This window comes from Silene latifolia, chromosome 1 (assembly GCF_048544455.1).
Source record: "Silene latifolia isolate original U9 population chromosome 1, ASM4854445v1, whole genome shotgun sequence".
Classification (NCBI taxonomy): domain Eukaryota; kingdom Viridiplantae; phylum Streptophyta; class Magnoliopsida; order Caryophyllales; family Caryophyllaceae; genus Silene; species Silene latifolia.
Genome location: NC_133526.1, coordinates 41,273,403 through 41,287,573, shown reverse-complemented (window position 1 = coordinate 41,287,573; position 14,171 = coordinate 41,273,403). Strand labels below are relative to the sequence as shown.

The 14,171-nt window shown below is 40.1% G+C and overlaps 1 protein-coding gene across 1 annotated transcript; it reads left to right on the top strand.

Moving 5' to 3' along the window:
• The first annotated feature begins 8,734 nt into the window (after positions 1 to 8,734).
• LOC141604516 (caffeoylshikimate esterase) lies at positions 8,735 to 13,193 on the top strand. Its single transcript, XM_074422972.1, has 8 exons — positions 8,735 to 9,067; positions 10,161 to 10,190; positions 10,302 to 10,428; positions 10,527 to 10,673; positions 11,163 to 11,293; positions 11,512 to 11,643; positions 11,866 to 11,964; positions 12,665 to 13,193. The coding sequence occupies exons 1-8, from the start codon at positions 8,921 to 8,923 to the stop codon at positions 12,893 to 12,895; spliced, it is 1,044 nt and encodes a 347-aa protein (XP_074279073.1). The 5' UTR covers positions 8,735 to 8,920; the 3' UTR covers positions 12,896 to 13,193.
• The last annotated feature ends 978 nt before the right edge of the window (positions 13,194 to 14,171 follow it).

The window sequence follows — 14,171 nt, the reverse complement described above, 5'->3', positions numbered from 1 at the left end:
CTTAGCATCGACAGTCGGAGAACTCAGCTGATCAACTTCGTCATCTCCCCAATAAGGATTTCCTTGGAATCGTCGGAATCCAAATCAGACCATCTCACCTTGGCTGGCTCATCTTCCACGTCCTCATCGGTCCCATAACTTAGGCACCCAAGACCGCCTCTTGAAACGATCTGCTCTGTCGCAGCTGGAGCATCCAGCTGCTCTTCCTTCCCCAAACCAGCTCCTGCGATGTCTAAAACAACAAGTTTTTCCCTCTTTTTGCTCCCCAGTCTGGGGCGGAGGGGTTAATACAGGAGTAGTAATAGAGACAGGTAATTCAGGGAGCACAAAGTACGATTTCTTTTCAGAAACCGTATTACAAGTGACAGGCCACATGGGATCCTTTTTCTTAGCCGGGTGGGCAAAGACAATAGAGTGCTTTCCCACTTTGAAAGTCAAGGTACCTAGACCGACATCGATGACTGCACCAGCAGTGTGCAGAAATGGCCTACCCAAAATGATGGGAATATGGTCATCCTCAGGCATATCAAGGACAACAAAGTCAACAGGGAAGAAAAACTTCCCTATCTGGACGGGTATGTCCTCTAGGACTCCTATGGGCTCGACCGCAGATCGATCAGCCATCTGGACTGTCATTTCAGTAATAGCAAACCTGGTCAGTTTAAGCTTCCTAGCTAGACTCAAGGGCATGACACTTATGCTAGCTCCTAAATCACATAAAGCCTTTTCGATAGAAAAGGTACCTATGCTATAAGGGACGGAAAAACTGCCCGGGTCTTCTAACTTATGGGGCGCAGTGTGAGAGAAGTAGGAGCAAGACTCTTTAGTTAGTGCAACAGTATGAACATGTTCATGCGATTTTTTCTTTGACAATAACTGTTTCATAAACTTAGTATATGCTGGCACTTGGTTAACTAACTCAAGGAAGGGTACCTGAACATTCAAGCTACGAATAACTTTCTCAAATTTACTGAAAGATACCTGTTCCTTTGTCGGCACGAGTCTCTCCGGATATGGGGCTGTAAGGAGAACCTTAGCCCTCTCCTCTAATTCGCGCGCGCCGGCGTCCTTGGACTTTGGCTGGAAGTCCGTCACCTTTTCTTTGTTGAAGTTAGACCCCTCCTCAGACCATCTCAGATGAGAGCCATTAACCGTCATTGGATCGAACTTCGGTCGGGGATCGACCCATCGGCACTGGGTCGCCTCCAAAATTTTCGGGATCGTGGTACCCGAAACAAGTGGTCTCGTAGATTAGTTGGCATTAAAGGACGAAATTCTTCAACATCGCGATGATATTGGTCGATCGACCACCCTCCTCGATCGATCGACTAGGTTGCACAGATTCGAAGCTCAGTAACCCGTGTTTGATCGATCGACTAGGTACGCGTCGATCGATCGAAATACCCAGCGAGACTGTTTTTTTTATTTATTCGTTCTGACTTTGTTTGGACTCGGATCCGCCTCATTCTTTTCAATGACTTTCTCGACCATGGCGGGACCCTCAAGGGTGGACCCGCTCCTCAAGGTGATGGCATGTAGGGTCTCCTTTTGTTCGGGTTGAGTGGGTAAGTGTCCGGGAGCTCGAGTGTTACTTTTGCTAGCCAACTGAGCTATTTGGCTCTCTAGCAACTTCATCCCGACCTCTCTTGCTTGGGACTCCTTCAAAGAACAGATTCTTTAGCTCGGAAAATTCAGAATTTTGTGTTTGTTCTTCTTTGTGGCACATAAGGAGGCTTTTGATATTGCTGTTGCTTTTGATGCGGAGGCACATATGGCTGCTGTTGTGGCGGAGGTTGAGTTGGATTCAAAACATTCTGGCTTCTCCAACTCAAGTTTGGATGTTGTGGCTCGTAGTAGGTATTGGTCTGCCTATAGTGTTGAAAGGCAGCACATGATTCAAAGGGGCTAGGGCAGTTTTTCGAGACATGGCCCTCAACTCCACACCTTTCACAGACGAAGGGACCGTCTGACACGGCATTGACTTGGTACATCCCACCTTTAGAAGCTCCTTCTAGCTCATACTTGTCAAATCTCGCGGTGAGAGCCTCAAGTGCAGCAACAGAGGAAGATTCAGCAGCTCTCCTCTGGTTCCCTCTTGAATTCCCATACTCAGCCTTGTGGGTAGCTAGATCATCGATGATCTTCCACCCCTTGGTTGCTCCCAAATTTTCAAAGCCGAATCTTCCATTGGTGCAAAGATCCAAAATGGCCCTCGATCGTCGTACAACCCATTGTAGAAATGATTGCACAAACTCCATTTCGCAAACCCGTGGTGCGGTATGGTTCGCACCAACTTCTTGAATCGGACCCATGCCTCGTGGAAATTCTCATCTGGCCCTTGTTTAAAGCCCGTGATTTGAGCTCTAATAGCGATCGTCCTTGAAGCAGAAAAGTACTTCTTGTAGAACGCCAATGCCAATGTATTCCAATCGGTGATCTCCGAGCGGCTCGGTCCGGATCTCTATACCATTCCCTTGCAAAGATCGCGAAGGGAGAAGATGAACATAGTCTCCTTGATCGGTCCCGGGTCACGCCCGGTGGTGGGGGTATGGAAAATGATGAGTCAATGAAGGTCTCCATATGTTTAGCCGCATCTTCATTTGCAGCTCCCCCGAACTGGTTTCTCTCTACCATAGTAATGTAAGCGGGCTTTGGTTCGAATTTCCTGGCATCTCCCGGTAACTCGAACCCCTTGTATAAATTGTCGGCTGTCGGCTCAGAAAAAACTAGCTATAAATTGTCGGCTGGAATTTCGGCTGGAATTTCCGGAGAAGTAACTGTCTCGGCTGAAGAAGTGGAAACGGGTGAAGACTGTGGGTCTTCTTCGAACAGTTCGTTCTCGTGATAGCTTGACAGAGTACTCAGCTCTTCCTCCGTCGGTAATACTCTTTGTGTTCGCCTCAACTCGCGCAAGGATCTCTCAAGCTCAGGGTTCAATGGTACTAATTCTCCACCCCGTGACTGCGCATAAGAAGAAACTACGAAAAGAATATAAGAAGAGTTTAAGGAAATGAAGTCCCTTAAACCGAGAAAAACTAAAAATAAAAACAACTAAAATTAGGACTATTGCCTCCCCGGCAACGGCGCCAAAATTTGATACCCGTCGTTGTGAGTACCAAAGATAAAATTTATAATCTCCTATTAAGACTAACCTAGGCTAGTGGTAACAGGGTCGAACCACAAGGAGGCAGTTGTAAACTTTAGTTGATTTATGTTCAGTCCGAGGTAACTATTGTGGGGGTTGATTTGAATTGGTCTATAGCTAATAACAATAAAAAAGAAAATAAACTAAAAATACGATTTAAACAGATAAAAGAAGGGTACTAGGATGGTCGGGTCATTATAGCTCGGCGGCAGCAAACTAAATCGGTCCGAATCAAACACATGTAAGGCGGGAAATAAGAGGTCCTCTCGGTCCACTCCTAACAAATAGCGTCTTTCGATCTCGCTATAGGTCCCTAATGTCACTAATACTAACTTTCGTCCTGAAAAGTGACTAATGGTGTAAACTATACCTATCTTTCGATCTTAGCACAGTTTAGTCGATTTAATTGACGGTCAAATAACCTTCCCTATCTTTCGATCTAATGGGTCGGTCACAAAATAGGTATCTAACTGGTCGCATGCATTCGATTTGTTAAATACAAGATTAAAAACAATTAAAACGAAGGATAACCTTACAAGGTCAGTCGATCGACCAACAATGTCAGTCGATCGACTGACACGCGGGTTCAGTCTGTGTAAAATCTAATGCCGCCTATGCTACAACTCGCCTACATCCTAGCACGAACTATTTAGCTACTCATGGCGATGATGAAAACTATAACAACATTAAAGATTAAGACTAAGGAATTCATGCTAGAATTAACGGTATAAAGAAATTGCATAAGATGATAATTACGGCTTTCGGGAAACTAACTAGCAAATCTATCTCTACGAATGCAATAAAGATGAACTGAATTAAGAACAAGGAAATACCGAAATTGCAGCGGAACGATTAAGAACAAGAACAAAATTCCGATGTTCACAATGTCTCCGAACCCTAATTATTGATAAACTAAATTGAATGTGAAACTAGGTAAAACTCAGATGTAATTCGATAAAAGCTAGATCCCTATTCTGATGTTTTTAGGTTACGTTATATAGCAAACTAACGTAACAATTATTTCCTAAACCTAAACTTCACGGGCTTCAGGTTTCTCAATCTTTTAATTCCCGTCTGGAATAGAAACCTGGTCGATCGACTGATAATGCTGGTCGATCGACTACTCCTCAGCAAACAGTGGCTTCTGGAACCCGAGCATTGGTCGATCGACTGAAGGTGGTAGTCGATCGACTGATTGAGCTGCTAATTGACTTCTTAAAACTCGTGGACTCGTCTTTTGGGCCTTGGATTGCGCACCAAGCTCGTTCCTTAAGCAGTTCCTTTACGTCATTTGCAATGCAGATTACTCGGGGGCGGATTTGGCTCGATTTTCCGTTGAATTCTTCACATTTCTGCAATAATGTACAAAATACGGAAGTAGACGGAAATAGGGAGAAATGTAGCATAAACCACACAAATGAGCTCTGAAATGCGTGTAAAAAGAGATGTAAAACATCATATAAATGACACGCATCAGTACCTTTTATATGTCATTAGTTTCGTTAATCACTTGTAATATAACTTAAACGTTCTTTTATCGACATTTGATTATTACTGTCCTCGGGCAACCGAGATGGTGACACCCTTATATGCTAGGGAAGGTCTTGTTAAGGCTCCTTAGTATATGGGAGTGTTACAACAAAGGTAAATGTGTCGTCTCGTGTCAATAGTGAAGATGTCATGTGTCTGTTGTGTCGTTGTCAAGTCGAGTCGTGTCGTGTCTTCATTTGTTTCGTGATTCTGGGTTGGTTGGGAAGGTATGGGAAGGGCTAAATATAGGGATAGATGAAGAGGGAGGGGGTGCGGGGTACCAGGGGGAGGTTCGAGAATGGGTGGAAGGGTGGTGGAGGACGATGGGAGAGGTGGACTATGAGAGGATGGTGGTGGTTTGTTGGGCTATATGGGAGGTGCGTAATAGGGTGGTCTTCGAATGAGGGAGTGCTGAAGTAGGGGGGTGCTTAAGAGGGTGTGGGATGTGCTAGAGAGATAGAGAGTAGGCATGTGGTGAGTAAGAAGTCGGATGAAGAAGTAAGGAATGGCCGAATGGAGGGGGTGGAGGAAGGATAGCGAGCTCCGAGTCCAGGATGGGTTAAACTAAATGTTGATGCGGGGGTCAAGGAAGGTGTTGGTGTGGGTGCGGTGTGTCGGGACGATGTAGGCAGGGTGTTGTGGGGGATGGCACGGCATAGGAAGGAAGTGTGGGAACCGAGAGTGGCGGAGGCGATTGCTGTTCTTAATGGCATGGAAGAAGCGGCGAAGGCAGGTTATGAAGCTTTGGTGGTGGAAAGCGATTGCTTGCAAGTGATCGAAGCTCTCAAGGCGCACAAGACGGGACGGGGCTTATTTTATTTAGTTTTAGATGATAATCATAGTTTATGTTCTTCTTTTACTTCTATTAGGTGGTCGCATACAAGTAGAAAGAATAATGAGGTAGCACATGCTCTTGCGCATGTTTTACCGAGTGTAGTAGGCAAAACTGTTTGGATTGGTAAGCTGCATGAGGTAGCTGATCGGTTTATTGGTTGAGTAATATTTTTACCATGTTGGGTTTCAAAAAAAAAAATTAAACTCAGATGTTGACATTTGATGTTGATTTTAAGCATTTCAAAATGTGTTTACTTTGTAATATAGCTATTACACGTGGCGAATTCATTCTAGTTTTGACACGTAAGCAATCAACTTATGTTTTAAAATGAGATATGATGATATATCACTGTAGATCCCGTCAAATGAATGAATTTTAGAATGTGATGTATAGACAAATTAGCGTTAAAGTTTATAATTATTAATGTGTAGCATTAATTACAAAAAAATAGAAATGTGAAAATTTAACATTTTTTGGTAGTATATATTTCTCTACAACTTTTGATAAATAAGAATTTTATTTAAGAAGCCAACATTTGTATGAAATAACTAAAAGAGTTAAAACAGTAAAACCCAATATTTGAGAATAACCTAACATGTTAAGGCCTAATTTGTAGGTTAGAGTGATTTTGAGCGGAAACATTTTTAGTTTCACCTAATTTGATGCTAGTTTTATAACGGCTAGCTAAAATTATACTTCCTTCGCTCTTTAGAAATTCCCATATTCTAATTCTGGCCTACTCATTAAAATTGCCCCTTTTCCATCTTTAGTACTATATACGAAGTATTTGTTAGTAAAAACACATTACTTTATTGGTGAAACCCACAAACATTATTCAAAACATTAATCCTTGTGCAAAAATTAAATAAGACATTTTTAAAGACTGTTTTTCTAACTTATGCTCATTAGCCACATGTTAATAAAATAAAAAAGGAAAAAAATTAAATGATGTTTCTTGTAAGGAAAAGTAAAAGGAATAAAAAGGAATTAAATAATGTTTTTTTATGGGAAATTGCAATATGCTACGTATTACGTTTACTTTTCTTTACAGAAAATATTATTTAATTCTTTCCTTTTTGGTTTTCTTAACACGTGAGTACTCTGTCCATTTTATATTTTCTTCCCATTTGCTTTTTGGAGGTTAACGTTTTCGAAGTTTGACTGTAAATAAGTTGGAGTATAAAAACTATTTATTTATAAAATTAAAACATTAACGATTAATATCAATACATCTTTTAAGAGAAAAAAATCATAAAAAGTTAACATATAAATGTCGAAAAATACGGTCAATAATACGCTTTGAAAAGCGCAATGAAACGAGAAGAAAATAGGAAAAGGAAAGGAGTAAATCATAAATGTTAATTAAAAGCAAAATACTATCCAAGCTGCGAGTTTATGGAGGCTGAGATGGGTGGGAACCCGAGTTATACTTGGCGAGGAATGATGGAAGCCAGGACGGTTTTGGAACAAGGGCTTAGGAGGCGGATAGGGGATGGACAGTCGACCCTCGCGTGGAAGCACGCTTGGATCCCAAAAACTCAGACGGGAAGGATTATCTCACCATGTACTCACGGCAATGAAGATATGCGGGTGTCGGAGCTGCTCAATGATAGCGAGGACGGATGGGATGTGGCGAAGCTTGAGCAGGTTATGCTGCCTTTTGAGTGTGAGCGAATCACTAATATTCGAATTAGTCCGAATAGACCGCGGGACATGTGGTACTGGGCTTGGGAGAGAGATGGAGTTTATACGGTTAAGTCCGCTTACAAGATGCTTGCGGGGGATGGGTTGGACATGGCGGAGCAGTCGGATGGGGAGCGTGAAAAGTGGTTATGGAATAGGTTGTGGAAGGTTCCGGTTTGGCCCCGTGTAAAACTCTTCTTCTGGCAGCTGTGTGGCGAAGCTCTAGCAACGAAAGCAAACATAGCCGCTCGAATTGGAGGTGAGTCTTCTCTCTGTCCTTTTTGTCATGCTTTTAATGAATCGAGTTTGCATTTGTTTCGAGATTGTAATTTGGCTCAATGGATTTGGGAAGGGTTGGGAATGGCTTGTGAGGAGGTTCGGGGAGGGTGTGAGGTGAGGGGATGGGTGGAATCTAGATGGAAGGAGCTGGGGGGCGAGGAGTATAACAAGTTCATGGTTGGTTGTTGGGCTATATGGGAGCATCGAAACAAAGTAGTGTTTGAAGGCGCGGAGGTTGCACCGGACTCGGTTATAAGGAGAGTGATGGATGTGTTGAGTGAGTCTATGAATATGGAAGTGACGGGCAGAGAAGTGAGGAGACGAGGGGGACGGATGGTTGGGACTGATGAGTGTGACGGATGGAAAGCGGCTCCGGCGGGATATGTGAAGCTAAATGTTGATGCAGGGGTGGTTGATGGGGAGGGGGTAGACACGGGTGTAGTTTGCAGGGATGAGCATGGTTTGGTGGTGTGGGGAGCTGCTAGAGGACGTAGGCAAGGGTGGGAGCCGGTGGTAGCGGAAGCGGTAGCTATGTTAGATGGTCTGCAAGAGGCGTTGGAGAGGGGTCATCGAAATGTGGTGGTTGAGAGCGACTATCTTCAAGCTGTGGATGCGGTCAAGGGAAAGCGCAATGGGGGGAGTACTTTTTCGTTAATTATAGACAATATTAATTCTCTTTATAATAGTTTTAGTTCGGTTATTTTCTTACATACTAGTAGAGTTAATAATTGTGTGGCGCACGCTTTAGCACATATTAGGCCTAGAGTTTTTGGTAAAACGACTTGGTCGGATAACCTCCCACCGATCGCGAACCATGCTGTTAAGTTTGATCTTTCGTTAATAAAGTAACACCCTTGGGTGTTTTTCAAAAAAAAAAAAAAAAAAAAAAAAAAAAAAAAAACAAAAAACTAAAAATGTCGACAATTAAGAAAGATCTCCGATAGTTACACTATAAAAAGGACTTTGCAAATAAAAAGATTTCAATTTACTTGTTTAACCATCGGAAAGACTCTACATAAACCAAACTTAAATTAATTTAGTAGTACAATTCAGTGGGTAGTAGGCTCAAATGGTCTCTACAAGAAGAATGTAACCAATAGAAAAATAGAGGGTGTGTTAAGTGGGTTCAATTAATTTCTTAGTAAATTAACTTAACCATTGGAAAGAAATTGAAAGGCTTGAAATTGTTGTGGGCTTAAAAAGTTGATGTAAGCGAAAGGTAATTTAATAGCAAAGAAACTGCAATTTACCATGGATCTTTCTAAGATAGAAATCAAACAATTCAAAATATGTTTGCTTTGTAATATACTCCGTGTGATATACTTATGACATTCCAACTCAGTAATTCCAATTCCAATTTACGTGGACACCCTTACTTTGAAATCTGGGGCGAAGTTTCGTGAGATATAGGAAAACTTAACGACGCTTGATCCAATCCAATCCAATCCATGGCGCCACCATCGTCCAAACTCCGCGACATTCCAAACGATGTCAAGAAACTTATCGACGCTAATTTGGACGACGCCGTCTCCCGTCGCCGCGCTCGCGACGCTTTTAAGGATATTCAGCTTTCCATTGATCATTACTTGTTTAAGGTCTAATCTCTTTTTAATTCGCTTTATTTTTCTCGATTTCATTTTTTATTTGTTATATGTGATGTGATGTGATGCTCAAAGCATGTGATTTCTTTTAGGAATAGTATTTTTCGTGTAAATGTCTTTAATATTTATGGCTGCGACGACATTCAAATATATGAACACGTTGGATAATATAAAATCGTCACTATTTCGCGTATAATATAGTACGGTGAAATAGTTGTACGTAGCCAATTTAATCAAGAAGGTTTTACAAGAGACCGACTGTTTTAGCCATGGGGTAATTACGGCTTTATCGGATGTAGGGTAGATGTCGTTGAACAGGTATCGGCACTTATCATTCGTTGACACAGGTCAAATAGGAAATCAACATATGCAAGCTGTGGCTCTTATAATTTGTGTCTTTTTTTTCCATAAGGTTAAAAATCAACCTATTTCATTCTTCTGGATACGAGAGGTGAGTTGAAGCCACTGACTTTCAAACCACCTCGACTTAGTTATAATTTGTTGAAACAAGTCAAATAGAACTACGGAGTAGACGAGTAGTAGACTCTCTAGGTAATAACATTTCATTTATTGCTCTGCGGAGACAGTTGACATATTGATTGGTCTACTGCTTTTTGAATCTCAATCATTTAGTGTGTGATTGCCATGATTTGTTTCCAAAGTTGTTGCTAGCATATTATTTGATTCAACGGTTTCCTGATTTGAAGGATTTGTATCTATTTTTATGAAATAAAGAGAATCATGTTTCTGCAAATACTCAGATAGCAGACTCTTGATTTTTTTTTTTTTGATGTTTTAAGTCCTTAGAAAACTATGTTTACCAGTGATGGATATTCTCTCTGTTTTCCTACTCAGGATCAGTAGATCCATGTCCACGCACGTGACATTGATATTGGATTATGTTTATTGCATTTTTGTCCACTTATCTACATAGTTGAGAATTGACATATTCAGCTAATGACCTGTTCCAAGACAATTGTGTGATTTCAATTCCATTTCCCAGTTCCCTAATATATAATGGCGACTACATATAAATGAACAAATTTACAGCAAAAGTTGATATGCTTGCGTTTCCTTCCTGCTACAGGTGCCAACAGAGGGCTTACTGATGGAGGAGGTACTGAGTATTCTACAAACAAAGCTCTTTATACAAAATTACTAGATTAACTTGAATAATTTACGGTTGATTGATCACTTATGTTAAACTAACTGGTTTTTTTTAAACCAGACGTATGAAAAGAACTCAAGAGGTTTGGAAATATTCTCCAAAACGTGGCTTCCTGGGTCATCTCCGCCTAAAGCATTAATTTGCTTTTGCCATGGTTATGGTGACACTTGCACTTTTTTTGGCGAAGGCATGTAACCAATTTCAATATATGGGAGTGGGACTGAATTTTTTTTAGTTCTGTTGCAAAGATCAAAATTCAACATTTGCAATGGTGTTAGTATGCAGGAATTGCTCGAAAGTTGGCATCAACAGGGTTTGCAGTTTGTGCCATGGATTTTCCAGGGTTTGGCCTTTCAGATGGTCTTCATGGATACATTCCTAGTTTTGACAGGCTTGTCGATGATGTTATCGAGCACTACTCAAAAGTCAAAGGTAAAGGATGTTATCATATTTGCTAGAAACTCCATGGACAAGATTCTGTCCTATTCTTAATAAACTGCATGGGACTTTTGCTGCTTGTTTGCTACTTGTTACAAACAAAGGAATGTTAATGAGATTGTAGGTACTACTATTTGAAATATCCCTAGTAGATGATCTTGATATCAGAACTCTAACACCCGTGGTTTTACTGTTTCATTACTGCTATTACCACCCTCTTAGTTGGTATTGTATGGTAATGAAAAAAGAAGAGGAAAACCCATTGAAGAATAATGGACATTGTTGACCATTCAGACAAATAAAGGATAGGTTTCTTTGTCGCTTCTACATTTTATGATCTTATACCAATTGGATCATTAGTATAAACATGTCTGATGTTTTCATGCAGCAAAATCAGAGTTACACATTTGACCCATTTGCTTATTAATTTTATCTACGAAGAACTATTTTAGAAGTAAATGTGTCCCTGCTGTTTCCTTGCAGAAAAACCCGAGTTCCAAAATCTTTCTAGTTTTTTGTTTGGACAGTCAATGGGTGGAGCTATAGCTCTAAAGGTGCATCTGAAGCAACCCAACGCTTGGAATGGTGCAGTTCTTGTGGCTCCCATGTGCAAAGTATTGATTTGTATTACAATTCAGTGAGTCTGCTACGAGACGGTCTCATGTGTAAGACTAATCCAAATCATTCTGATTCCTCATTTAACCATTGGTTAATGAGTTGGTTTTACATGTAAGACAGTCTCTTATAAGTTGTTTTACCTCTTTTTTTTTTAGCACATGGCCAAAACTTCACATATCTATTAAGACAACTGATGATTTCTGGCTGGTTGTAGATTGCAGATGATATGTACCCTCCATTCTTATTGACCAAAGTTTTGATTACATTAGCTAAAGCTCTTCCCAAATCAAAGTTGGTTCCAGAATTAAATTTGGGAGATAAGGCATTCCGTGAGAAGAAAGAGCTGGTAAGCATCCTTTTTGGATCTATGAAATACATCCCCCTTACAGTTGCTATCATGCTGCAATGGAAACATTTGAGAGTTAAAATGTCACTCTTAAGTTTGTTCCATTCATACGCTTTGAAACCTATCGTTGAGGCTTTCTCTCATTCTTATCATGATATGATCATCTCTTATGTCCCTAATTCTTGGCGTGTGTTCTGAAGTTCATTGCATTTTTTTTCTCAGACAGCTTACAATGTCATTGCCTACAAGGACAAACCACGTCTAAAAACAGCTCTTGAGCTACTTAATACAACAAAGGAGATAGAGAGTAGACTGCAGGAGGTATGTAAATTCTGCTTATGTGATTATATTTTGATACGGAGTATATCAAAGCAATGAACAGGTGTTGCCAAACACATGCTTTTTAACAGCCTGGAGAATTAGAAATGGCATTCAACTCTCTTCTGATTCCTCGGCATCTATGTTTCCTTAGCTTTTGTTAATGCTACACATAGGAACTTATTAGCTTAGACATGCATGTGCTCTATCTTACTTGACTTGGTTAGAAACATGAACACCCAAGTATATGAACATAGGCTCGGTAAAAGCATGAACATTCAAGTGTCAGATGCTCAGGCTCAGCTATTATCTGAAAATCTTCATGTGTTTGGTTTAAAATGAAGTATCTAAGACTCTTGGTGCCATTCCTAGTGTCGAGTGTTGGTCATAGATACTAGAGGTAATATATGGTATCAAAGCGACATAGCATGTAGTACTATATAGAGCAAGTTGCCTTGAAAGATCATAGATTGGCGATTGGCTCATGATTATCAGTCTTGGTCCATTTTACGGTTTTTTATACCGTTTGCACACCTTTCTAATGATCTATATCAGAATTTTAGATGTGCAGTTTGTCAACTAGAGTAGTTTGTTTTTGCTCAATACAAAGGGGAAAAAAACACTAGCTTGTTTTTGATGTGGCCCAAAATTATACAGCATTGCAGCAACCTAATGACATTCTTTCCTTGGAATAATTTGAAAGGTTTCTTTTCCGTTGTTGATCCTACATGGGGAAGCGGATATTGTGACTGACCCATCAGTTAGTAAGGCATTGTACGAGAAAGCTAGTAGCAAGGACAAGAAGTTTAATCTCTACAAAGACTCTTATCATGCACTTCTTGAAGGAGAGCCAGATGAGGTTATTTCTCGTGTTTTTGACGATATCATAACTTGGTTGGATGACCATAGTTCTAAAGAGGGCGCCGACAAGTGAACATTTCCAAATAGAAAATAAGAAATCAGTGATATTTGATTATTCTTTTGAATAGATGAATAAAGACTTACTCCTGACTTTGATTAAAATACCCCTCACAAAGAATAAAAAAGGCAAATAAATGATTGAGACAGAAGGAGTATGTTCCTTTAGCTTTCTGTGTGGAATGTGGATCCTTATTTGGAATGTATATATGATATAAACTCTTTGATGGAGATATACACTGTAAAATGAAGTTGATTATTTCTGTTATTTACATGAGAGGTATACTGGGTTTCAACTTTCAATTGAGAGGCAACCATCGGAAAGTCTGCACTGATATTAACTTGCGAGGTCTTGACCTAATGGTTGAGGCAGTGTATAGGAAAGGTAAATTTGGCCATAAATGATTAGATATGAGCTAAATTAATTGTGTGCATTACTCAACATTTGCAGAGGTTGATTCTGCCATTAAGATTCATACCAATATTTTACTAATGTGTTATACCAATGAATAGAAGAAAATAAGTTAGAAAGCCAAGTATGCTCTTAATTTAGTACAGTAATAAACTAATAATACTCAAGTTTCCTAGAAAGAAACTAAACCACAATACTCTTGATTAACAAGTTTCTAATTTAGTAAGCTCCTGTTCCCTTGCTCTTCACTTCTTGAACTCGCTAATTTCTTGGCGAAATCACCAGGCTCCATAGTCTTTAAGTACATCGAACTCTGGGAGTTCCTCAAAAGCATCGTCGTTGAATAATAATTGTGTGGAAGCTGTTGGAAAATTGTTATATGATGTCCAACAACAGTCGTTGGTTGTTACTTGTTGAATATCCTCAAGCTCCAAGAAGAAGTCGTCTTCGTTGTTATCGCTTTGAATACTTGCTCTATCATTCAATTTATCATTGCTCGGAAGAACATTAGTATTCGTTGTAGATGGTAACACATATTGGTTTACTCCTTGATTAGTAGTATCATCATCATCATCATGCTTCTTGATTAAGTTACAATTGTTCATACTCTCCGCTCTCATGCAAGATCGTCCATCGTAATCAAGCCCGCTCTTATCTTGTAAAAGCGGCATAGCAATCGAATAACTTTGTGATCCTTTAATTATATTCCGATTTGATTTGTCCAACCTATTAATACGACACAGTACCATGTTCTTGTTTTTCTTATTAGGACACACAAAATCCTCCGGTAGAGACCATTCATACATGCTCCATTCGACACCATCACCAACTTCCATGCTATCCTTAGTCGCAAACTTGTAATACTTACAATAACCAATCA